Genomic DNA, 25,254 nt, shown 5'->3' with positions numbered 1-25,254 from the left:
CATCAGTACTTGTTGCCTGGGAGTTCTGGGTTGCTCAGAGCAGTCAAGCCATACCCTCCTGCCTTTTTCCTTTCCCCTAGGGCCAGGATATGGTCTGAGAAGACCTAGGCACTGTGATCACCTGGCCATTTTCTGCCCTTCAGCCTCAACGTGAAACAGCCCAATTGCCGATATCACACAAGTATCACACAATAAAGAACAAAAACAGCGCAGCTGAAAGATAATCTGGGCATGTCCTGGAGACTGTGTAAAAACTCTTTGAGGCTCTTACATTCTGTTATTCAGAAAGAACCATCCTGGACCTGGTAGGGGTTATTGTGAAATCTTATATACCTCTGAATGGATCATTAAGATAAATGACCCTTCCCTTTCTTGTTAAGGGAAATCTCTGAGCTACACCTGTATAATTCAACAGATTTAAAAGATCCATTCATTGTAATTTAGTAGCCACTCTACAAGGCTGTGAATATTATCTAGTGCTACATTTTGACATCACCAGAAATATGCTTCATATATAAGTGGATGCATTTCCTAAAACTCTAGGGAGGAGCAAATGGGAGGAGGGGTGGGCATCTTGAAAGAAATTCTACTTATAAATGGTGTATTATGATTCAGTGATGCTCTTGAATCACTTCGTTATCTCCCTCAGCCAATCAAATGAGTTGTTATGCTTCTGAATGAACTGTCTGCTCCCCAGAGAGCCTGGGGCAGAGAAAGTGGGCAGACAGGAGAGGGAGAGGAGTAGAATAATAATGGTTACATTTATTCATCAGAAGTGCTGAGGAGCTCTGTGCAGTCAGGCCTACCTATACCAGGAATAAGAACTGAGAGCTAAGAGGGTAGGGAGGCCAAGAGACAGTGATGTTCGTTGAAGGGCCTACCTGACTGCAAATCCTGAAGCTGTGAATCTTAATTGTAGCTTGTTTCACTGCACTGAAACCCAGGATTTATCCTCATTCTCATTCAGATGCAGGTCGAAGTTAATCATATCACAGTCAGCTCTGTGTATGAGAATAGAGAATTCCACCAATGGTGGGCCAGTAATGGTGGGTATCTGTGGACACACCACTCCTTCCTCCATTTCCTCATCCTTTTCTCTTCCAGGTGGGATGCAGTAAGGATGGGGGTGAGAGGAGTTGATAGAAAGCAGAATAGAAGTTGGACTGCTTAGAGGAGAAAGGATGGACGTTTATGGTCTAATAGACCTGTCTTTTCATTTCAGGCCAGACATCAGCCACCTGCAGCAGGTTTGCCTTAGGACATAACAGTGATTTTAATGGCAGCTGCCACAAGGGAGTCTTGGTAAAATTATCATGTGAGGAAATTTTGTAACTGATTCCTTATCCCCTCCTTTTTGGGGGTCTCTCAACCTGCCTTCAAAATGTTTTGTCATAAAAACAATAACAATTAATATTTGTAAAATACTTTATAATTTTCAAAGCAATGTTCTCTAGCCTGTCTTTAATCCCCATTAGTATCTCCTCTCTCGTTCACTTCCCCTTAGCTGACAGTCTCCCACTCCATTCCTGGTTGCTCTTCCACTCTAAAATGACTTTTCCTTCCTTCCAGATCCAGTCAATCCTCCTACTTCCCTTCCGCAGCCAATCTCAGAAAGCGCTAATCAGATTATTAAAATAGGGCACAGTGCTTTCAGTGACTAATGAATTCAACTTTCCCTGAGGCATATATAGTTTTTTGTCAGAAAGCTTCTTAAATTAGCCCAAATTGATTTCTAATAATTGAAAAAACTTGAGGGGGGGGGGGGGGCAACAGTGGAGACCTAGAGGAAAAGGAGATTTTCTTTTAACTGGGGCTAGCACTAGGATTCCTCTCCCACACCAGAAATGAATCAGCATAATTTAATGCATTGTTTACCACCTTTGAAGGGATAGCTTCCTCAGCCTCATTTTAACTGAGCCAAGGCTGGGACAGGGCCTTGGTATGTGCTGTCCCCAGCAGGAAAACTCAAAATGACATCGTAAAACATAGGCCTTCCCATTCTCCAGTTCACTTGGGAGAAAGAGAAAAACAAATCTATGGTGATTTTCAATTTTGGAGTAATTTAGACTAGGAAAAGCTAAAAAAGAGTTTGCTTTTAAAATTTTAAATGGCTTTCCTAGGGGATGTTATTGGCAAAAGAAATCAATAAACATTATATAAGATTCTACAATGGTTTCATACACTAAGGTAACTTCCCAGACACCTACAACCTCCAGATGGGTCCCTGGACCAGATAAATTTTGAAATTTAGAGTGACCAGCCTCTCCAGAACATCAGATAGTTCCATCCCTCTATATCATATTATTGACAGCCCCTTCCAACATGAACAAGTTAGATAGGGCATAACCCAAATACCGCTAAAGAGTGGGAGAAAGATCAAACGTGATAGTGGAGTTACACAGAGAAGGTAGTGTTTAACAAACGAGTATGAGTGCTGAATCATTATATTGATATTTCTTTTAGTTTCCAGTATCTTAGAGCAGCTAGAAGTAAAAACCTAAACTTTTGAAATTATAACCTATACCAAACTCTGAAATCTGTTCTCCCACTAATTGTTGCAATGTGCTTTGAAATTTATTGCTTTTTAAAATATTTTTATTTTTCGCAAAAAAGAAAAAAGAAGTCAATAAAAATACTACATTAGCTCTAATGTAAGTTAACCCTGAAGATGGAAAAATACTTATTTTCTTAAAGAAAAACTAGCTAAAAATGAAATTATGAAAGAAAAATAATAATGGAATGTGCACACCCTTGTGTTAGTATCTATAGCATTAGGGTTGCTTGGTGCCTCTCAGCACACTGTGACCTCTGGCCAGAGGATCATAAACTAGTGCTAGATATTTTTCATACATTTGTTATGCATTTCACCATTCTTGTTTTAATTAGGTTCATATCATAGATGTAATTGTATATTTCCTTTTTTTTTTACTTAACATTATAACATAAACCTTCACCTATGTCACTAAATATTTAAATTTTAATTTTAATAGCTGGCTAACTTCCTTCTTGTGGATGTATTATAATTTATGTACCTCTCCTCTTCGTATTGAAATTATTTAGATTTCTTAACTCTTCCAATGCTGTAAACAAAGTATCGTAATTATCTTTGCAGGTAAATTATTTATCACTCTTTGTTAGATTATTAAAAAAAGAATTATTAAGTCAGAGAACATAATGACATGAACTGTCTTAAGATTAAAAACAGTCTTTCTGGGCAGGCAGTGGTGGCACGGTGGCAGAGTTCTTGCCTGCCGTGCCAGAGACTTGTGTTCAATTCCTGGTGCTTGCCCATGCAAAAACAATAAAAACAGTCTGTATTTCCAGTAAGATTGGACACGTTTATATTCTCATCAGCAGCCTATAAGGATTACCATGTCATCCTACTATAACTAAAATGGAATATAATTTTTTTATTAGAGAAGTTGTAAGTTCATGCATAAAATACAGAGTTCCCATATACCACCCTTTTATTAACAAAGAATACAATTACTTTTTAAATAATTGCTTCTTAACTTTTAGAAAAAATATTTCTTATTTTTAAGAAGATCGATATTTAAAGATTTATCATTTATTCTACAGTGTCATTACTAGAAAATTCTGGGAAAAGAATGGTTAATAAATTAACCCATAACTTTTTCCTTTTAAAGCATGAATTCATTTACTTAAGTGTTTGTAAATGAGTTTGCCTAACAGTTCCTGCCTTCCTACAGTGACCCTAGAAATATATGCATATTTTTTTCCTTCGTTAAATGAACGAATTACAAGGCAGAGAGAGTGATGCTTCATGCCTGGCAGGAGGTAAAAACGTGTTTGATCACATATCCTCGCTACTGGTCACCTGGCATGGTTCCCTTCCCACTGCCTGCACAGCCTCTCATTCTAAGCAGTGGAGAGTAGAGAAGAAGCAAGTAGCCAGACACGAAAGCCACAAAGCAAACTATATCCATTTAGGGGCAGAGCCAATAATAAAGGGACAAATCACCAAATCCTTCACGTAGCATCCACACATGTAACTTCCATGCACATAAGGAACTTGGCAGTCTCAGGATTCCTCAGTCAACCTGATTTCTGTATGCCTCAACAATTCCTTTTTGTTGAGTTCTGAATGCATTTGTGTGTCACCTCTAGACTTGGAGATCATTGAAAATAAGTGCTATGCCCTAGTCATCTCTGTTCCCATTGGCCAGCAAGTACCCTAGAATGAGGGTATTCTACGTACTCAGTAACTGCTAGCTGGATTTTAATTTCAAATTGGTAAACAGTGCCAAATACCTTTGTTTTTCCTCTCAGCTTATGACCTTTCTCCATCATTTAACTTCAGAACAATGGCAGAACATTCTTCTCATCACCTGTAATGCTTTAAAATAGCAAAATCTTCTTGGTTTCACATGTTTGGACAAAAGACAGAACAGGGCAGACATGAACCTGATTCCCCTACCATCCAAGCCTTTAAGCTTGGTATAGACATCACTCTGCCCTCTAAATACTCAGGGGTTCAGCTAACTCTGGTAAAACCTTCCCAATTATTATGCATTTGGATAAACTCTGGGTCAAATTTGTCCTTCAAAATATTAAGGGACAGTGCGACGGTGGCTCAGTGGCAGAATTCTCACCTGCCATGCTGGTGACCAGGGTTCAATTACCGGTACCTGCCCATGCAAAAAAAAAAAAGAAGAATTAAAAATACTAAGAACTTATCTTATGTATAAAATTTAAAATTTGATATTATTTCTCTTTCCTGCCTATTCCATTGGGGTTTTAGAATTGTCCTCTATCACTATGAATAAGTAGTTGCTACAAACAACAAGAACATTCTGGTTAATTTAGTTATTTCTATCCTTATAACCAGAGTAAAATGTATAAGCTAGATTTGCTAGCACAGTAAATATTGTCCAATGAATGCCACTTAATGATGATACAGCATAGCACTGGACTGTCAGTCTTCTCATTGTACTTGACTCTAAGTTCCTTTAGAAAAGGGACCTTGTCCAAGACACCTCCAAAGTGCCAAGCATAAAGCCTTTCACACAGCATTGGTACCAGTTTAATGAATGTTGAATATAGAATGTGTGAGTTCTATAGGCTGTAGATACACAGGACTGAAATAATAAATGTCCATAATTGATGTGTTAAAATTATCATCTTCAAGTTTCTTATGTGGGCTGTTTTCTTTTTAATTCTTGCATCACTTCAAATGTATAATAATACAGAATGAATCAAGTTAATTAATATTTTAATTGGAAATTTGTACCCTTTTCCAGAGGAAAAAAAAGATAACACAAGTATAGTAGTTGAGAAGCATTTTCTTGGAGCAATTTTTGCCATACTGAGGTTCTAGGTTTGAACCTTATATGAAAGTGACTTTGGATTTTAAAATCATAAAAATTTGAGCCCCAGACAGAAATTAAATATTCTACAACACAACCTTGCAAGTCTTTTCATTTTCTTCCTGCATAATTCTATTCATATGCCTTTGCACGTTTATTTAGAATCCCTTTCAGCTCCACTGCTGCTGCTCTCAAGAATTCAACCTGACAGCATCAGTAGAACCAGTCAGATGATAGAAATTCAGCAAACATTTTTAAGCACCTACCATGCATCAAGTACTGCTGGTTCTGATTAAAAACTACATAAAATACAGTTCCTGGCTTCCAGAAATACACATGTTCATGAAATGAAAGACAAACAGACTGTTATAGCACGATGTGTTAATATGATCTTGGAAACATCAGAATGAGAGTAGGAAAGAGTAAACAGATTGGAGTGGTTTGGACTTCCCAAATCATGCTCCTCATTTGACCAATTTGAAAACTCATCCAATTGCTTTAGTTCCAAAATTATAATATTTGTTAGGAAACTATATAAGTTTGAAATGATCATCTCTATTGTGGTCAGGTGGAGGATTACATGACATTTTAGAGCACTAAAAAGGTATTCTGTTATAGTCAGTTATCTAGTGCCAACTACACACCAGAAATAATGTTTAGGTAAAAGGACCCAGTTCCCACCTTGAAGGTATTTATGATATGTGTGAGAAAATAACAGAAGCAGATGTACAAAGTGATATGTAAGGCAGGATGAAATGTCCAGGAAGCTCAGGAAGAAGAAACATCAGAGAAGTACCAGAGAAATGAACAGCCAGTGAAAAGACTTCTTAAGTTGCAGACCAAGGTTTTTTTATAATTAGACCTCTGCCATCATGACTGAAATACTAAGCAAGAAGACAAAACTTTAGATAGCTAACAAATTGTTGGCAATAATCATTTTCATTTTCTTTCATTATACGTTATAAATGCAATGGGAACTCTGCATGTTCACACTAATTTAGAAAAGATTGGGACAGAAAATTTCAAATTTTGACAACATTTTGGAAAACAGAAGTAGGAAACTTATATATAGTCCAACTTTGGCTCTAACTAGCTGGAGGAGCTAGGACAAGTCACCATACCTCTCTTTCTACAGTATTTTCAAATATGTAAAATACAGATGAACACTGGCTGCCTTTGAGATTTAGTCTATCATTCTGGACTGTTCAGATTACTATATAATAACACATTTTACACAAGGATTCATCACAACTTTCCCTTAAAGAGTAGATTTCTTTTCTACATTTAAGCATAGTGGGTTAGGTTTAATTCTATCTAATTTTATAATCCACTATAAAATATTATATATATTTTCCTTAGAATAATTCCTCTTGCTTACCTATTGCGTTATTCTGTGATGGGCCCTAATATCTACTACCTGCATATCAGAAATTGGGCTATTCACAGAGGAATAGATAACTGGAAAAAAAACACAACAAAAACAGCAATTTCCCTCCTAAAGGATTTGCAGCCTCTCGGCTGAAAGGCAAAAAGCAACAACAGCAATTTCCTTCCTAAAGGAATTGCAGCCTCTCTGCTGAAAGGCAAATAAACTCCAAAGTCCTAAGTGTTATAAAAGAGTTAAGTGTGAGATGCAATGGAATATGAAAGAAAAAGTGAGTACATCTTTCTGAATTGTCAGAAAGTCTTCACAAGGGAAGAGACTCTCAAATGGACTTTTGAAGGAGAAGTGGAATCTGCCAGCAAGACGTTTCAGGCACAAGAGTGAAATGTATGATCAAGAGCATGAGAAAGCTTCCCATATTCACTAACTCATTGAGTCAGTCAATCAAAAACTATTAAGCACCTAGAATGAGATAGGCCCTGTGCTGAGTGCTGAGATTACAGTAGTTAACAAGATACAAACCCTGCTCTTCAGGAAGAGCAGGTACTCTCAAAACTTAAGCACAGAGTAACACAGAAAATGAGTAGCACCCGTCCAGGTGTTGAGGCCAACCTTTGCAGGGACAGTGTCATCGAAGGGGAGTGGTAAAGTAAGAACAAAAAATTAGTCTATAAAGGGAGCAGGGTGATGACGGGGGTGGTGGAGGGAGAATGAAATGTACAGGATAAAGAAAGCATGTACGATCAGAAAAGGCCACCATGACTGATGTTTAGAGATAGGATAATGTGGCAAGAAATGAGGCAGTTCATATAAGAATAGTCCAGGTCATGGACTGTCCTCCAATGTCCAGATAAGGAGTAATTGAAACTTAGGCTTTAGGATGTCAGTGCCTGGAAATGATGGTATAAGTAGGGCCAGATCATGAAAGAGCTTGTTTACCATGTAAGGAGAAGAGAGGAAAAAAAGGGAAAGAAATCTTGAACAATGTTGACTTAGGGAATGATGATTTAGAAAGACAACCTTTCAGCTCTGTGGTCAGTCAGTCAGAGGTGTATTAGATGAAGAAGAAGCTGTTGCAATGACCCCGGTGAAATGTAACTTACGTGAACTGAGACAGCGACAGGGTATAGAGAAAAGAGGAGAGATTCGAGAGACATTTAGGAGACACATGCAATAGGACTCAAAAACTGATTGGACTTAAGTGAGGGAAAGAGAAGAATCCAGTTTACATTCAGATTATTGACTTTCTCAGATATGTAGTTCAGTATAAAGTACAGGAAGTAGAGGAAATATAACACAATGTGATTTTATCATTCAGTGATTTATGTTTTACAGGTCATTTTCACTTTAACCTTAAATCCTTTTGTGGAACAAAGTGGACTCTCAATATATTCGCAAATTGCATATACTTTTACATACATAAGAAATTTTATTGCCTTCATTTTAGGTGGAGAGAATTGAAACTTAATGAAGTCAAATGACTTGCTCAAAGTCCAACAGATAGTAATTAGAAAAGGTGGTGAGCCTGCAACTTAGACTTGCGCAGAGCACATCCTATGTACTTTTTTTCTTTTTTTTTGCATGGGCAGGCGTCAGAAATCGAACCCAGGTCTCCAGCATGGCAGGCGAGAACTCTGCCTGGTGAGCCACCGCAGCCTGCCCCCTATGTACTTTTAATGATACCATTTTTTTGGTCCTATATGCAGTTTACCATAATTCCACTGTTTTATAGTTCTTTATTTCAGTAGTTGTAACATGGAACCCAGCTGCAGATCCAGGACGTTAAGATATATATCAGTAAGTTGAGTAAACTTAACTGAAGCTGAGATGGTGTCATGACTATTGACCCTCCTCTCTCTCTTAAAAAACAAGGTGGGCAAACCTTAATGATAACGAATAAATAGTGAAGAAGCATCAAGAGGCTGCCACCCATTTGGAGAACTACCATTTTAAGTTTTGCAGTTTTCCAGTATTTTAATCTGCTGTTAGATACCTGAGTTCAAATCCTCTTTTAGTGTTTATCATTCCAATTTCTAACAGTATAATAATTCCCAAAGCATATGAGCATTTTCCAGGAAAAGAATGGGAGAAGAACATATTCATGTGGACAAGTTTCCTTCTGGCAAAGGTTGTCGCCACATGGGACTTTAGCAGCCATACTCTATAGCAACTTTATAGCAAAGAAAACTAACCAATCTTTGGTAACATTACCCCACTCAACCACTGCAAAACCAGATTAGGTGTCAGCAAGAGAATTTGAACCAGTTTGCCTAGCCCCAACCTCACTGTTTTAACTTCTTTTGGCCTGTGCTTTCACCTTCAGAGAGTTATTACATCATTATTGCAGGATTGGAAATAGTAATGAAACTGATAAATATTTCTTAGGTCAGTAGTGAGAAATTTTATATTAAAGTCAGTTTAAGGCAAAGAAAATTATATGTGGGCTTCAGCTCTTCAGCTGAAGGGGTAACACGCCCTAAAAGTGGGATGCCGGCAAAGGACCTGAGGTCTCAAGTGGAACACACACAGAGGGCACCTCCACCTCAGCAGAGCCATGGCCCTGTGTTCCAACTGGTGCTCCTGAAACCAAGCCAAAAGTAAATTCAAACTGTCAATCAGACCAAGAACTTCAGACCCAGGCTTCAGGGGGCCAAAGTCCTTGACCTACATAAGGCAGTGAGTTGAAAAGGGATGGATAAGGGCTGTCTGCATTTGGTCTTCTCCAAAGGGGGTATGCAGTTACTTTCTGGGTCATAGCTGGAGGCTTGTGGCTCCAGGAGTCCAAGTATGCATCATTTTTTTTGTATGCACCATTTTAACAGAATGTCCTCTAATTTATAGTTACATTTTAGGAGCTGACCTTTTTGTTTCAGTGTTCTTTATTTTTCCCAGCAACATGATATAACTGCTACTGATTTTCATATTATCAATTCTCACATTAACTTCTATCAAGCACTGAGAAGCTAACATGCCTAAATGGGTGTAGTCTAATCCACGCTCTTTTTTTTTTTTTTTTGATGTCTGGTTTTTGTTTGTGTATGTATGTATATATATATACACACACACACATATATATACTTGGCGTATTTCCAGAAAAATACATGAGAAAACACAATGCAGTAAGAGTGTCTTAAAAATTAAACACATTCACGTAGAACCCTAGAATAAAAAGGCTTAAGCATTCATGTGAGTCAGTTGAACCCTTTGTCCCACTAAAAAAAAAAGACATGTTACATGGAAAATGGAACTCTGGTATTTAAAAAAAACAAGGTAAATGTGGATCTGCTGTGGCTGAAAGCTGCTGGAGTTCTGTAGCCCACTCCTTGCTTTCCAAAGAGACCCCTGGGACAGACATCACTTTAGCTCCAGAAACGAGTTGAAAACCCTTGAGGATCTGTTTAATCCTTTCCTTTTGTAAATGAGGAACCTGGGAACCATAGTGACAGTGACTCAGTCAAGGTCACACAATAGGTGAAGAGGTTTAAAATCCAGATCTTCTATCTCCTCAGTGTTCTTTCCCTGCTAAGAAGTCTGAGAGCATTTGCATTTGTAGGATGATGATTTATGGTTCTACTTACATAGAGGAGGAGGTAGGCAGTTCCTAAGAAAATTCTTATTTAGCTAGTATTGTTAAATATGGAGATTGATGAAATGTTTTCAGGCACCTCTGTTGCAGTATCATTTATATCCACCCAATTAATGAGTCAGATTCTAATGATTTTATATTAAGCAGAGAAGTAGCACCTACCTAGATTCAATGCAGAATAGCTTTCTCCCCTTCCCAGGCCCCATCAGCAGGGTTTCTACATGGACATGAAAGAAGCAATACTGTACTTCTTTAAAAAAAAAATCCACAATGCAGGTCTTATTCATGAGAGCAATGAACTAACCTGGTTTAACTATTTAAAGAGGCTATTTCTGAATAAGACTCTGTGTGCCTTATAAAACAACACTCCCATGGAGAGATCTGTTGGAAATGGATATAAGGCCTTTTCACCAAAGCTTTTCATGTACTCAGTTTAAGTGAGAAGTGTGTTCATTAAGACTAAATAAATAAGAACCATGCTAAAGATCTACTAGGTGCCAAGTCACTTTTCTTCCTCAAAGGCCTGGGGACAATTCCACTTGTCTGATAGAGACAGACAAATATCTAAAATGTTAGTATGAAAAAGGTAAACAAACCAGGCCCACTACTGTATTTTTTGTCATGTATATCTCTCACGACCCCACACCCAGCCACCATACTCCAATGGCATTATATCCAAATAAAAACACTGTGCTGTGAACTGCACCAACACTTCTCATCTCATGCACTGCTGCCTTAATCTTCTCTTAATTAGAAATTCTAGAGAGCCACTTTATGGCCTCAAGTCATCTTTGCTGGGGTTTCACAACTGCACTGGACATGCCCGGAATAGCACCCTCCCTGTTCACAAAGGTAAAGAGGCTGCTGACAAATTGGGCAAATATAATGTATTCAAATAATACAAGAGAGAATTTGAAAAGTAGCAGCTCAGTGAGTATTTTGAGCTTGTCCTTAAAGCACCTTTCCCATAAGATTCTGATTTCACCTCCATTGGAAACAAACAGGGAATTTTCCGTTGCTTTTTACTAGCTAACTGCATGAAAAGAAGCATTGCCTGTTAAAAACTAGTGTTGTGTGTCACAAGAAAATCTTACCCTTCTTGTCATCTGAGTTGAGAAATAGGAGAAAATTGTACTATGAAAAATGTAGATTCATAGCTATGAGTATAATATTTCCAGTCAAAATACAGCAAATACAGTAACATTAAGCTCTATTAAATATGCAATCCAGATTGAGTTTCCACATGGCATATTTTAGAGTGGGACCCCATGTACGATGAAGAAATCCGTTATGTATTTTCTTTGGAAAAATATTTTCTAATGATTATTTTTCAAGTAAATAAATAGAATGAAAATAGCACTTCCTAACTGGGATATTATCTAAACACTGGGTGAGAAACCATAAAGGCAGATTTGTAGAATTTAAAGCTACACACTTTAACAAAATAAGTGAAGGGCATAACAGCTTGTAATTAACCATTGCCACAAAAATTAAAATCAAGAAAATATCACAGAGAAATTATTTTTTAATCCTATTTAAAATAACCAGATTTTTGAGGCTTATTATTGTTGCCAGCTGTTCATTAAACTATGGCATAGCTTTGAAAATCTATGTGGAGTAAAAGCTTATATTCTACCTGTGGTAACTCAATAGAAAACATATATTTAAGCCTTACAATTTCTATAGAGATGCGTACCTTGCCTAGAGTGTGTGTATGCATAATTTTTATATTTATTTATGATCATATGACTGATCACATTTCTTTTACTCTGGAATATTCAAATGTTTCTCCTCTATCCCCAAGCTGAAGGTGTAAATATCTTAATCCTTCTAATACAAGAACACTTCAACCTTCCAACAACCAGAATTTTAATATTTCTCAGTTGAATAACTTCTAATCATATAAAAACAAAGAACTATGTCCTAGAGCATCTAAAGGAGAGGAGTCTAGAGTGTATTTGGGGAAGAGTAGGAAATCTTTAGCATTTCGGATTTTTTTTCTTGTATTTCATATTTCTGTATTGTTACTTTTATTAGCTTTGTGCTAGCATCTTAGAACAAAGTAGGCCTAAATAACATCCTTTCCTTCTTAGCACTCTCCTTCCTTCACTTTCTCCTTCCCTTCCTTCTTTCTTATAATATACAGGCATCTGCTTCAGTGTGTAAATTTTCACCCTGGGCCAAAGATGTAAATGGTGGAATCATAAAGTCTTATATAGACTCTTTCTCAGGTCTTCTATCAATTTTAATTACTATAATTCAGGTACTGTTTACACTTGAAATACTTCATGAGTATTTTGAAAAGAGAGCTACAATAGTAATAAATACAGTATTAAATCATTGTAATAGTATTAAAGTGGAGCGATCATTTGCTAATGATGTCTCAGTAGCTGCCGCAAGCATAAAAACACACTAAACAGGTTCAATACCTTCATCTCTTTACAAATGCAGACTAGATAGTCTATACTGCCATTAAATATGACTTTGCACATTTCTGACCTAGACTCTTCATGTCAACGTTTAATATTCAGAAAGTTAAGATTGATATGTAAGTTGACAGCCTTACTGCATGTGCAATGCCCATTTTCAGCTGTTTTTCCCCCAATATATTCCTTTAATCAAATAACAGGCAGTGAATACTAAAACTACATGGATAGCATATACCTCCTTATAAAATTTTCGTTTGTTTTTTCCTGACAGTTGTTTATCTCAACTTTTATTTTGGCATAGTAGAAGAGGCAGTCATTTAAATACCAGGAAATCTAGTCCAATGTTAACTGAATCATTGATCTTATGTATATCACAATCTTTCAGGCTTAGTGTCTTCATTTTCTAAGTGAAAAGATGGACTTCTAAGCTCCTTTCCACCTTCAAATTTCTTCTGTTCTGAGGGTATTGCATTGGCAAGTAGAGTCTTCCATTACACATGCCACTATCTCTAAATAAACTGGCCATTTTAGGAAGGCTTATTAACCATCTGAGGTTTTTGACTAAAATATAAAGTCACTTAAAGAGAACCATAGTAGTTTAGAGGTATTTATGTAGCAACTTAATTTTCCCACCTTGCTCCTGAGAAGTCTATTGACTGAAGAAATAATTTTGTTATATAACTTTCTCAACATTTTAGTCTTTTTAAAAGTGGCAAGTATAGTAAATATGGTTTATATTTATATATATAGATAGAGGGAAAGGAGACTGTAAGTATTTCATTGAAAGCCAAATGCTGATAAAACTGAGCCTAATGGTTGTTAGTCCTGTACCAAATATGCCAATAAGGTTAATCCGTAGAAATAAATGTGTTAAATACCAACTGCTTCATTTGGTACAGTGACGTTTAGAATAATTAATAATACGATGTCCCTAAAACCAAGGAGAAAACAGTTAAATTGAGAATATAAGACAAGCACACATGAAAAAGTCAAGAACAATATAAGTAGTTTACACTTAGATGCTGAATGTCTAGTGGTACAGAGTTCATAAAGATATATGATACTAAATTCTAGACTGATCAGGAATGTTTTTACTGAGAAAGTAGAATTCAAATGGATATTTGGGTTGAATTCTTCAAGGAATAGAGAAGTGTATTCCAGGCAAGAGGACTCATGAGTGAACACAGAACATAGAAATGTATGATGGAAATGATGAAAGTTGGGCTACCATTAAGGGTAAGTGTGGGCATGTAGAGGAATCTCAAATTATTTAGGAAAGGTAAACAAAATTTTAAAGGTCTTTAAAAATGAGTAAACAAGGTCTAAGTTAAAGATGACTGGTTGAACATACTTATTAGTTCCACTGTCTTCCAAAAGCTTATTAAAATGACAGGGTTTTAAAGATGAAAAATGCAAATGGACTGGGGTAAAATAGTAGGAAAGGAGGAAATAGCATCAAATTTTTGCAAACTGGAAAACAGATAGGTGAATGGTGTCTGACTTAGCAGGACACCCCCACATCACCACCACCGCTGCCAGCAGCCCTCCCCAAAAAAACAACAATGCACCTTAAGCTGACATTGGAGAAAACTAAGAGACAACTTGATTTTACTGTGCAGCTTAGATTTTACTAAAGTCCAAGAATTGGTGCATTATGTACTTCTAGAAGTGAGGGGAAGATGGAGCTAAAGGCAGGAAACTTGGCCTATCTTGTTTGAATACAGGTAGTTTCAGTAACAGATATCCCAGACTTCTTCTCTGTTCTATGTTGTCTAGCGAACTAAACAATTTTCACCCAAGAGATTTAATAAGTCTATAGAGTTATACTCTGGAGAGAATAAGTCAAGACATTATCATTGGTGTCACCTATAGACTTGAGGTCAGAGAAATCTTTCTGAAAACAGAAGGATTTTGTGGCATTCGTGGGCTGAATGTTGAAACCCCAAAACATCTTCCCCCACTAGATGCTTTGGATGTTTGCCAAGATTTCACCTTCCATGTAGTAGATTCAAAGAGCCTCCTCTAGGGAATCTGACCAACCCACATGGAAAAAACAAAAAAGTTTTCATGATGGATTACTGGGCAAAATAGCCTCTCCATTTTAGCATTCATGAAGCTCACACTCAACCTCAAGGCCTTCCCTTAAATGTATGCAGACAGGCAAAGAGAAGACATCTGCAAAAAACCTCTAATATGAAACTTGAATATGAAAAAAAACATGAATACAACTTGGAAGAAACAGTGATTCGTATATAGGGGAGTAAATTTCAAAAATCATGATCATATCCTTAAAGAGATGAGAAAGTAGTTTATTGATAATGCCATTAACAGATCTAAGAAATTTAGGAAAATAAAAGACAGCAAGAGATGAAAATTCAGAGAGGGATTGAATGTAAAGTTCAAGACATCTCCCAGTTTAGAAGGATAAGATGGTTAAAGAAAAGTAGATGAGAAAAGATAAGAAAATTAAAGAACTAGTTCAGGAAATCCAATATTTAAATAATAGAAATTCCAGAAAAAAAGAACAGAGAAAATAATGAGGAGAAAATAATTCAAGAAGTAATTTTTTTTAATTTCTTCAACTGAATTTCCAAATTCTCTCAGTCGGCAAAGTGCCCAGCTTACACATCTATCAAGAGAATTCATTAAGAAACGTCAAAACACTGGATCAAAGACCCTATCAGTTTCCAATGAGAGGAAACACAGGCCAGGTCTCATATAAAGGATCAAAACTCATGATATTGGGTTTGTCAACACTGACAACTCTTTAAATTCCAAGGGAAAATGCTTTGCAATTTAGAATTATTTACCAAGACAAACCATCACTTAAGTATAAGTAAAGAAGAAAGACATTTTCAGATATTCAGGATTTCAAAAAAATTTACCATCCAGGACTTCTTCCTTAATAAGCTACTGGAAGATTTGTTTCACCAAGCTAAGAAACTCTAATAAGAAAGAGAAAGCCTTGAGATTCAGGGAACAGGAAATCTAACACAGGAGTGAAATACGTTCCTGTGAAGATGGAAAAGGGGGATTCCAAGATGACAGCTGAACAAAGGCCTAAATTAGACCAAATCAAATCAAGTGAGCAGGCCAAAATAGAGACTCCTTTTAAAAATGAAATGGATAGAATGCCTAATGAATTTGAACTTATGGACAGGAATTTTATACACCTAGGTGCGATTTGGAAATCAATTAATTAAAAATATGAAGAAAATTAAGAAATCAAAGATATCTTGATACAGAAAAAATAAAAGTTATACAGTAGAGTAAAAGTACTCATAGTATATTGCCTGATTCTGCTATTGAGTAGTTGCATAGTGATCTAACAAAATAACAATATAGGTATCCTGGGAAAGCGAAAGTACTAAAGTTCACTTGTTCGCTAAGGCAAGAGATGGAGGGTGGTGAGAGGGTATTTCATATGAAGTGAGATCATCGTCTTCTATAGTTAAAAGTCAGTAGGGAATAATAAAATTGTAAAATCAATAAGTAGTAGTATAAGCATTTTTTAGAGAAGTAGCAACAAAAACAAACAAAAGAATTGGTTAAAATTTTGAAACTGCTTACTTTCGGGTAGTGGAAAATCATTGAGGGTGAGATTTGGAGGACCAATGATTTTCAAACAGGTTGACACTTTAAATTATGTTTAAATAAAAACAAATTTAAAAATCAAACAGAGGAATGTAAATATGACTTAGCATGAAAATAGCTACTGAAGGAATTATGAATAGAGGAGTGATTGATAAAAGGTGTAATTCAAGAAAATGTATTTGATGTCAAGGAAGATGATAGCAATAGGGGAAGACAAGTTTTAGAAGTGCCAGCCAAGGAGTAATCCAGCTGTGAGTGATTGAGAACACAACCAGAGGAGAGCAGAGTTGGAAATAGGAAGGCCATTCAGCATCTTTGGAGCTTTGCAGACTTCCTGAGAAGCCCACTTACCTTCTCCACACCTCACTTGGTCTCCCTCCATCTGTGAGGTAGTTTGAAGGAAGCATCAGTCAGACAGACTAAGTATGAAAGAAGATTCACAATATTCTTTGTATCTCCAAGATACCAATTCTAAGTGAACAGACCCATGTTCTCTTTCCTTGGTCTGGTGGCCTGTTGCTTTTCAAAGAAGGATCTAAGAATAAAGTTCATTAAGTGTAACAGATACTTCTGGAAGGGAGTGTCATTGCAAAAGTTCAGAATGTCTCGCACTTGTTGTTTGCTGTTGAGGCAAATTCAAGGTTGATAATGCGTGGCTGAAATAGAGAAGTGCAAATAAAAGAAAAGGAGAGAGGAAAGAAGGAAGGTGGAAGGGAGGAAAAGCTGATTAATCCTTCGCACAGAGAACCCTGGAAAGTTTGCAGAAATTCTTTCTGGACCCAAAGTTCTGTAATACTAAATTTATTTGTGTGGTCTATTTTGTTTTCATTCCTTAAAATTAAATTGTGGCCTAGATTAAGAAAGAATCTAAAACAAAAATGAAAATTCAACTAAAATCCAGTGGGGTAGTTTTAATTCCAGATAAACCCAGTAAAGGTAAGTCAATAAAAATGCCATTGCCATTGTTCATTGTACAAGTGACCCTTCTCCCACTGAGATTTGACCCACTGTTTAGGTAATGGTTTTATTTTTATATATAGGCAACATGGTTGCACGGAAAGCATTTAGGCTTCAAAGGCAAACCAATCTCAATTCTAATCTCTGGTGCACTATATACTAACTTTGTGATTTGGGGTAAACTCTCTGGGCCTCAGTTTCTTAATCCATAAAATGGGGTAATAAGTTCTGCTGTATGGAGGGGGCATGATGATTAGATAAAATATAGGTAAAGTATCAAGCACATTGTAGACCAATTATGAAAAAGAATTTGTTTTTATCTTCTGAGATCTTATGGACTAAAGAGAAATAGGTTACAGATCATGCATAAAATTACAAATATGCATTAACATCAATATTTTATCAGCACTATTGATGATATTGGCATTAATACTGAATAAATCAGAGTTTGACTTCATCAGCTGAAGGATTTATGGAAAGGAAAACAGTTCTTCTGAAGGAACATAGGAGAGATGGAAAGTGATACAAGGCCCACTAAGTGCATAATATTGTTGGGATCAGGGAACTGGCAGGATTACTATTCCTCTTTAGAAATCACAAAATTAAGACCTGGGGGAGATGAAAGGAAGGGTGAAATAGCAGGTTTAGTGTTACTCAGCTGTGTGACATTAGGCAAGTTATTTAAAATCTCAGTCCTTCAAAATAGGAATTATAGTAGTATCTACTTTATAGGGCTGTTGTAAGAAGTTAATGAGTTCATAGATGTAAAACTTTTAGAAAACACCAGGCACATGTATAGTAAGTGCTAAGTAGTCTTGGTATGACCCCAACTGAGTTTAGAACTCAGGACTCCAGAATCATGTTAAAAAATTCTATTATTCCAAAATAGTTATTTTAACCTTAGCACAGTTAAGGTTATCCAAACAAAACCAAAATATCATTCCTAAAAGAAGAGATTATAACACACTGAGTTATTTGGTGATCTTGACCCCACCTGAAGATTGTCCAAGCCTCTGAGTTTACTTTGTTTGATCATTCTAAATTTTATGAACATTCACCCTTAGATAGGGTATGAGTCCAGGAGACGAAGCAATTATTAAACTACAAACTTTTGCTTCTTCTTAGCAGCCATAATAAAAGCTTTGTGAGCAAAGTGTATTCTACCACATTTATTTCTCACTCATTAAAACCCTTTGTTTTATTTATATTAAAATTGAATAAATGAAAACGTCAGGTAAAGACCATTAAAAATAGCATGTAGGGTGCATGGGTGGTTCAGTGGCAGAATGCTCACCTTTCATGAGGGAGATCTGAGTTCAATTCCCGGACCATGCACCCAAAAGAAAAAAAAAACATGTAAACTGACCTTGAGAGCATTTAATATCTAATCTTTTAAATATACAGGTTCACTACAGGAACTCCATGTCAAGTAACCAATTTTCTAGAAAAATAACCTAATACAAAAGAAAAAACATCATTTAAAACCAGTTAATGTCAAAAACAATTTAAAAGCTACAGCAACTAAAAGACATTTAGAGGTTTCCAAATGAGCTTATTAATATTCATTAAAGTTTGGAGGATTTGGAGATAATTTAATGCTATTCTTCCATTTGCTTGAGGAAACTGGGACTTGAGGAAGACAAGTAGCTTAAACAGGGTTACAATTCTTAAAACCCAGATTGTCTCATTTCTAGTCCAGCCATTTATTTCCCTTTTCATTTTGCTGAAGCTGCTTTGAACTTTCTTTTCTGTTACTAGCACTAGGAAATTTTATGAAGCGTAAGGAGAATATTTAACATAATTTTCTGTAACACCAGGTCACTACTGATTTTCATACTTTGTGTTTGCATTAAGAATTATTTTAGAGATACAATCTGAAAAAATTACAAGAAAAGATTTTTGTCAGCAGTAGACTAGTTAGCTAGCGTGATCTTAGGAATAATAATACTAATGCTTTGATGTTTTCAATTCTATTTCATGTAGAATGGATTCTTGTTGTAATCTTCAGATATTATATATTATGTAAAATGATCTGAATATGGAAAAGGATATACATGTAAATGTTAAATGCCTGTAAATTATATTGCAGAAAATTTATTTGGCAGTGAGGGTTCTCCTTAAGACTCGGAGGTGTGCAGGAGCACACAGCCACAGTTTTGAAGCATACTGGAAGTTCCTCTGCTTTAACTCATCTATAGAGATCATCTAAGACCTTTGTCCTGAGTATTGCCTTTGTCTTCCAGGGATGGAAAAGCCTGATTTTGCTGTAGCCATGTGGAATATAGTCTCTTAAGCTGCCAGTCTCAGAGTGAGGCAGAAGAGTGGCCTTTCTTGAAGTCACAGTTCTGGAATAATGAGCTACCTTCCTAAGCTCAGGTCTTTCCTCCTTTGTCCCACTCTCCTCTTCTTCTCTGCAGTATCTAGTCCTCTTCATCATTTCTTCATTCAACAAACATTTATTGAGCACTCACTATGTTCCAAGCACTGTACCTGGCTCTCACAGAGCTGTCCAATGGAACATTTTATGATAATGGCAATGCTCCATATTTGTTCTGTCCAGTATGATAGCCACTGGCCACGTGTGGATACTTAAATGTGACTAGTGCAACCGTGGAGCTAAATTTTCCATTTTATTTCATTTTAATTAAATAGCTACATATGACTAGTAGCTATTGTTTTTGATACTGCAGGTCTAATATATGAATCAGTTAAACACAGGATGCTTTCTCAGTCTAGTGAAGGAAAAAGAGTACATTGACTCATGTGCTTTCATTTTTAATAAATGAAAAAACTATGGTCTGTCCACTCATCATTATTCATTGAGCAACTATCATAATCCTGACATCACTAGCCACTATGGGAACATGCAGCTGGCGGCTGCCTAAGTATAATTTTGAAAAGCAGAATAAAGAAATGAGACAGTGACACGAATTCCAAAAGATAAATCAATCTTGAATCCTATCTGTGTATGGAAGATATGGCTTGAGGACCATTCACAGTTCTGCCCCTTTCATTTCACTAGCTTTCTCACTAGGATCCCAGCAGCAAATTGTTCATAAGATTCTACCATTTATTTCACTTGGTTTCTATCAACCTGGTGACATTCCAGAATGGTGGTTTTGTTGTTGCCTTTTTGGAAAGTCTCCCATGCATTGATAGTCACAAGCCTAGCTGAATCTGGATGTGATTGCAGCCCTGAGGCAACCCAAGCACTCATCCAGCAGCTGGCTCTGCAACACATGCCAGGTGGAGAGGAGGAAGGGGAGTAGCCTGCTCTTCTTCAGATGTGCAAAATTCTTTCCTTCCAGGTTTGCTGCCCACTTCATCACCAGACGTGTTCACAGACTGTAGGTGTAGGAGAATCCTCATCACCCAATCTCATGCTCCAGAATTGCTTTCCAAGGCATTGCCTTAAAATATTCCAAACTATTGAGTCTCCTGAACCAAAGGACATCTGTGCATTTGAGTCGGTTCTTCAACCACATATTATTTAACACAGATAGGGTGAAATCTCTCTTGTGAGCTAGAACTTTGATGTTGCATTAAAAGCAGATACTAGGAACTGACAGTTAATGAGAATGGATTAATAGAAAAGTGTCCGAAGGGAATTTGTTTGTAGTGGGGGAGGTGCCAATTTTATTTACACTTTACATCACTGAATATACAGAAAAGTTTGATCATCAAATCATGTGAATTTATAAAAGATGCTTGAAGTTTGAGGCCAGTTAATTCCAAATAGTCAACAAATTGAATCCAAATGATTTATAAACTGACAGATGGGAAGGTAAAGTCAATCCATGTAAAAATATAAGTATTTTAGAAAATACTTAAACCTATACTTCACTAGGAATGTCCAAAGAGAAGGAAATCATTTAGAAATTTAAACAATTTACATTTTTAGAGAAGAAAGGAATGGGCAACCCTTTTCCTGTACAGACAGGTAGACTGAGAACCACCCAGAGATTAAGTGATATGGTCCAGATCACCCAGGTAGGTGTTAGAAAAGCTAAGTGTAGAATCCAGGTCACTGGACTCGACGTTCTTTCCACATGTCCATCCTGAATATATTCAGTTTGTTTGTGAAATATTTAACATATTAAAAAAAAAAACCTAAAAAAACTGGTTTGATTGTGATTATACCACAGAATGTGACTGGCAGAAACACAGGTTAACTCATTAATTTTCTTTTCATTCCCTCTCATCTGATTTTCTGATCTCACACCAATTACTACTTTTCAGACTCACAATCATGTTCTTTCAGTCTCTTTACTCAACTTTTTTTGGTGCTATTACTTATTTCTTTTTTCCCTCTTACCCACCCACTCCACCAACCCTAAAGGGTTCTAAGGAAATGGGAACCATGACAGGTATCATGAGTTAAGAAAACACAACATGCAAATGGGAGTGGGCATGTGGAACAGAACAATAGAACTATCTCTATAGTTGTGGGTGACTTGCCATCTCTGGATGAGCACTAGACCAGCAAGAGCAACTGGAAAGACCCCTCTGAATAAGAGAGAAAACGTATACATCCTGCCTTCTAATATCCTAATGAACCAGACATGTCCATCTCATGATGTTGGAACCCAAACACATACCACTGCAGTGTCCTACAGCTCAGAGCCCATGCCCCTCAAGTGTCCTCCTAGGCCAGACAAGTCCTCCAGTATCTCAGTGGTCCAAGTTATTCTGAATAAAACCAAGTTAGGTTCACTTCTGATTACAGCATCTACTTTAAAGGACTGTCTCCATTACCCTGCTCTAAATTTTGCAGCACCATCATCTCAAGGTCTGAGCAACAAGTGAACATCTTGACGTTTGGGTAGCTAATGTGTGAATGAGAGGAGAAAGAGTGCAACAGTAAACCCCACCGTTGTGCTGTATTTACACCATCTAAAGGGTGTTTACTTGCCATTGCCAAGCTGGAGACAGGTGGCATTTTTATTTTATCATTACTGGAAAGTATATAATCAATTGGTTTTAAAAACATAAAATGTTTGCTATCCTCTTTTTCTAGTATGGTCAGTCTAAATTGTCTTAGATGTATTGATAGTAGAAACAAATAGTACGATAGTAAATTTCCAAAGATGTAAGGTGAAAAATATTTGCTGGATAACCAGATAACTAAATAATAACAATAATACCAGTAATATTTTTATCATTAAACCGCAGTTATCGCTCATTGAAAGCCTATCATGTGCCCAAGTACTGCATTAATCTTTTACAGTTTTTTTCTTTTCACTTCACCCTTAAAGCAAGCATGGGAGATGAGTATTTTACTCATTTTACAAAAGATGACACTGAGGTTCAAAGTTGAACCACCATCCAAAGTTGCTAAACCAATAAAACCTGCATGAATTCATACTCATCATTTTCCAAACAAAAATTATCATATTCCCACTTCTTCTCTCCCCACCACCTTCTACTAACTACAGTTTTAATTTTGCTCATCACTTCATTGCTGGAAGATGGTGCCCCAAAAACTGTACTGCAGAGAATAACTCAAGAAACTGCCTTCTTGGCCTTTCTTATCTGACAGCACGTCTGATGATCTGAGTACCTTTCTCAATCAACATACTTTTCCATCCCACTGCCACTGCAAAGATATTTGATTAACTGCATTCTGTTCTTCCTGTCTCCAATCTCACATTCCCTCTAATATGTCCTCCTTATTGTTCCTTGCCATTACCTTTCTAATACACAAACTTGGTCACAATATTGAGTGCTTGAAAGAACTCCAGTAAACACCCTATTTCCTGCACAAAGATCAAGAATCCCCAGCAGCGGTAGCTCCATGGCAGAGTTCTCGCCTGCCATGCCGGAGACCCAGGTTCGATTCCTGGTGCTCGCCCATGTGGAAAAAAAAAGAAAATCAAGAATCCCACATTAGCTCACAAGGTTGATCTAACCTCTACCCAGCTCTTAACTCATACTTCCCTTTCCCATCTCCATTCCCACCTTCATACACACTCTAAGCTCCAATTATGTTTTTTTGTTTGTTTTTTGCATTTTTTAAATTCCTGTTGTGCCTTTCTTAAGTTCATGACTGTACATTATCTGTATTTTTCTTGAAATATATCAAAATATTCTCTTTCCTTCTCAGATATTGTGAATATATTCTTCAAGATCATCTCTAGCATTACCTCTTCCCAGAGAGCTTCCTGTGGCTGCTTGTCCCTCTTTTTTTTTATGACACAAAACCCTGTATATATTTTTGCCATAGTATTTATCACATGTCATCCATTCATTCAACATATAATTATTGAGTGTTTATGACATGCCAGGTATTTGGAATGCCATAATATAACATGGCAAATCATTCTAAAATTGTGTGTATTGACTTGTCCAAGTCCTGCATTGAATCATAAAAGCCCTGAAGTGAAGATCTGCCCCTTTCACTTCTGAATTTTCTGCATAGCACAGGGTCTGGTATACAGAAAGATCACAAAATAATTGTGCACAGAATAGATTCATGACTGAATGAACATTTAACCTCTCCCAGGTCTAAAAGTTTTCAAGAATCCCCCACAGAAACATTCAGTTAATGAGGTAGATCATACATCCTACTTTAAACAAGTAGAATACTTGTCCACAGTGCTTTTGTTGTGATGGGTTTTTTTTGCTTGTTTATTTCCTTCATACCTTGTAGCATTTATCAGGTTTCTAGAAAGAAAGGAACTATAATCAGCAGTGTGGCTTTGGAAAATTTCCCATTCTCAAAGGAAGATTGTTTGCCCCTATTGTAAAGGTCTTACCCAACTTTGGGCCAATTTCAATGCTGATTCAAGTTTTCTATAATTCTGGAGAATTATATTTAACTTAACTACTTGATACTTAACTACATGATAAGCTTATTTTGCAAATGCTTCTTAAACCATCCTCAAGATTTTGTTTAGGATCTCCATGTTATTATTTGGAATTCTAGCCTAAATATTAAAGCTAACTTGAAAATACATGTTATATTTCATATAGTATAATTTCATTAACAGATTTTTGAGTGTGTATGAGAATATTATATCTTTCCAGTATATGTCTCGATGGTATGCATACTAAACCCTCAGTGTCTTGGTCAAGGACTCCTACAGCTCTGACCTTCAGCGATAGTAATACATATCTTCTCCTCTTTTTTTCCCCCTTTTTAACAGTGTATATGGTTGCCCTTTGGCTAAAAAAAGAAAAACACAAGATAAACAGCCCCAAGAACCTGCTCCTAAACGAAAACCATTTGCAGTTAAAGCAGACAGCTCCTCAGTAGACGAATGTTATGAAAGTGATGGAACTGAAGATATGGATGAGAAGGAAGAAGATGAAGAGGAGGAATATTCTGAGGACAATGAGGAGCAAGGGGATGAGGATGAAGAGGATGAGGAGGTAGATCGAGAAGAAGAGGAAGAGATTGAGGAAGAAGAAGAAGATGATGATGATGATGATGGAGAAGATGTGGAGGATGAAGAAGAGGAAGAAGAAGAGGAGGAGGAAGAAGAAGAGGAAGAAGAAGAAAATGGTAATCTTTAAAATATTAGCAAAGCATCAAATGGTGATTTGGTTTGGATAGTTTTTTCAATATTAATTGCTCGGTATTAATATTCATGGCACATTGGTGATTGTCCGATAAGTCTGCCTGGTCTGTACTGAAAAAAATAACCCTTTATCTATCATTATTGTTTTAAAGAATTCCTTCAAATTATCTGTAAGACTTTAGATTTTATTTAGTCAAATTGATCTTTAGGTTGGTTGTCACAGTAATTTGTTGAGAAATTATTGGTGTGCACATTTGACTAGCTTAGCAAAGTTTATGAAGAATGTTAATTTAGCATACTTAGAGTTTAATTTTATATTTTCCTGAATGTTTCTTCCAGAAGATACTATTATGAGCCAAAATAGTGTTGTTGAAATGGCTTTAATCCACATGCTTCTTTAGGGGCATGTAGAAACTCTGTTGGTACTGTTGTACCATTTCGGAAGAGAGGTTTTGTC

The 25,254-nt window shown here is 36.6% G+C and overlaps 1 protein-coding gene across 5 annotated transcripts in view; it reads left to right on the top strand.

Annotated features, from left to right (window-relative positions):
* Positions 1 to 25,254, top strand: part of MYT1L (myelin transcription factor 1 like) — a 625,705-nt gene that overhangs the window by 439,836 nt on the left and 160,615 nt on the right. For all 5 annotated transcript variants that reach the window (XM_077153065.1, XM_077153068.1, XM_077153066.1 and 2 more), the window contains one exon: positions 24,423 to 24,781. In XM_077153065.1, the coding sequence (XP_077009180.1) occupies positions 24,423 to 24,781 (359 nt within the window). The remainder of the gene's footprint in view (positions 1 to 24,422; positions 24,782 to 25,254) is intronic.

The sequence above is a fragment of the Tamandua tetradactyla genome, chromosome 3, assembly GCF_023851605.1.
Source record: "Tamandua tetradactyla isolate mTamTet1 chromosome 3, mTamTet1.pri, whole genome shotgun sequence".
In the NCBI taxonomy this organism is placed as follows: domain Eukaryota; kingdom Metazoa; phylum Chordata; class Mammalia; order Pilosa; family Myrmecophagidae; genus Tamandua; species Tamandua tetradactyla.
This window is presented reverse-complemented; position numbering and strand designations above follow the sequence as displayed.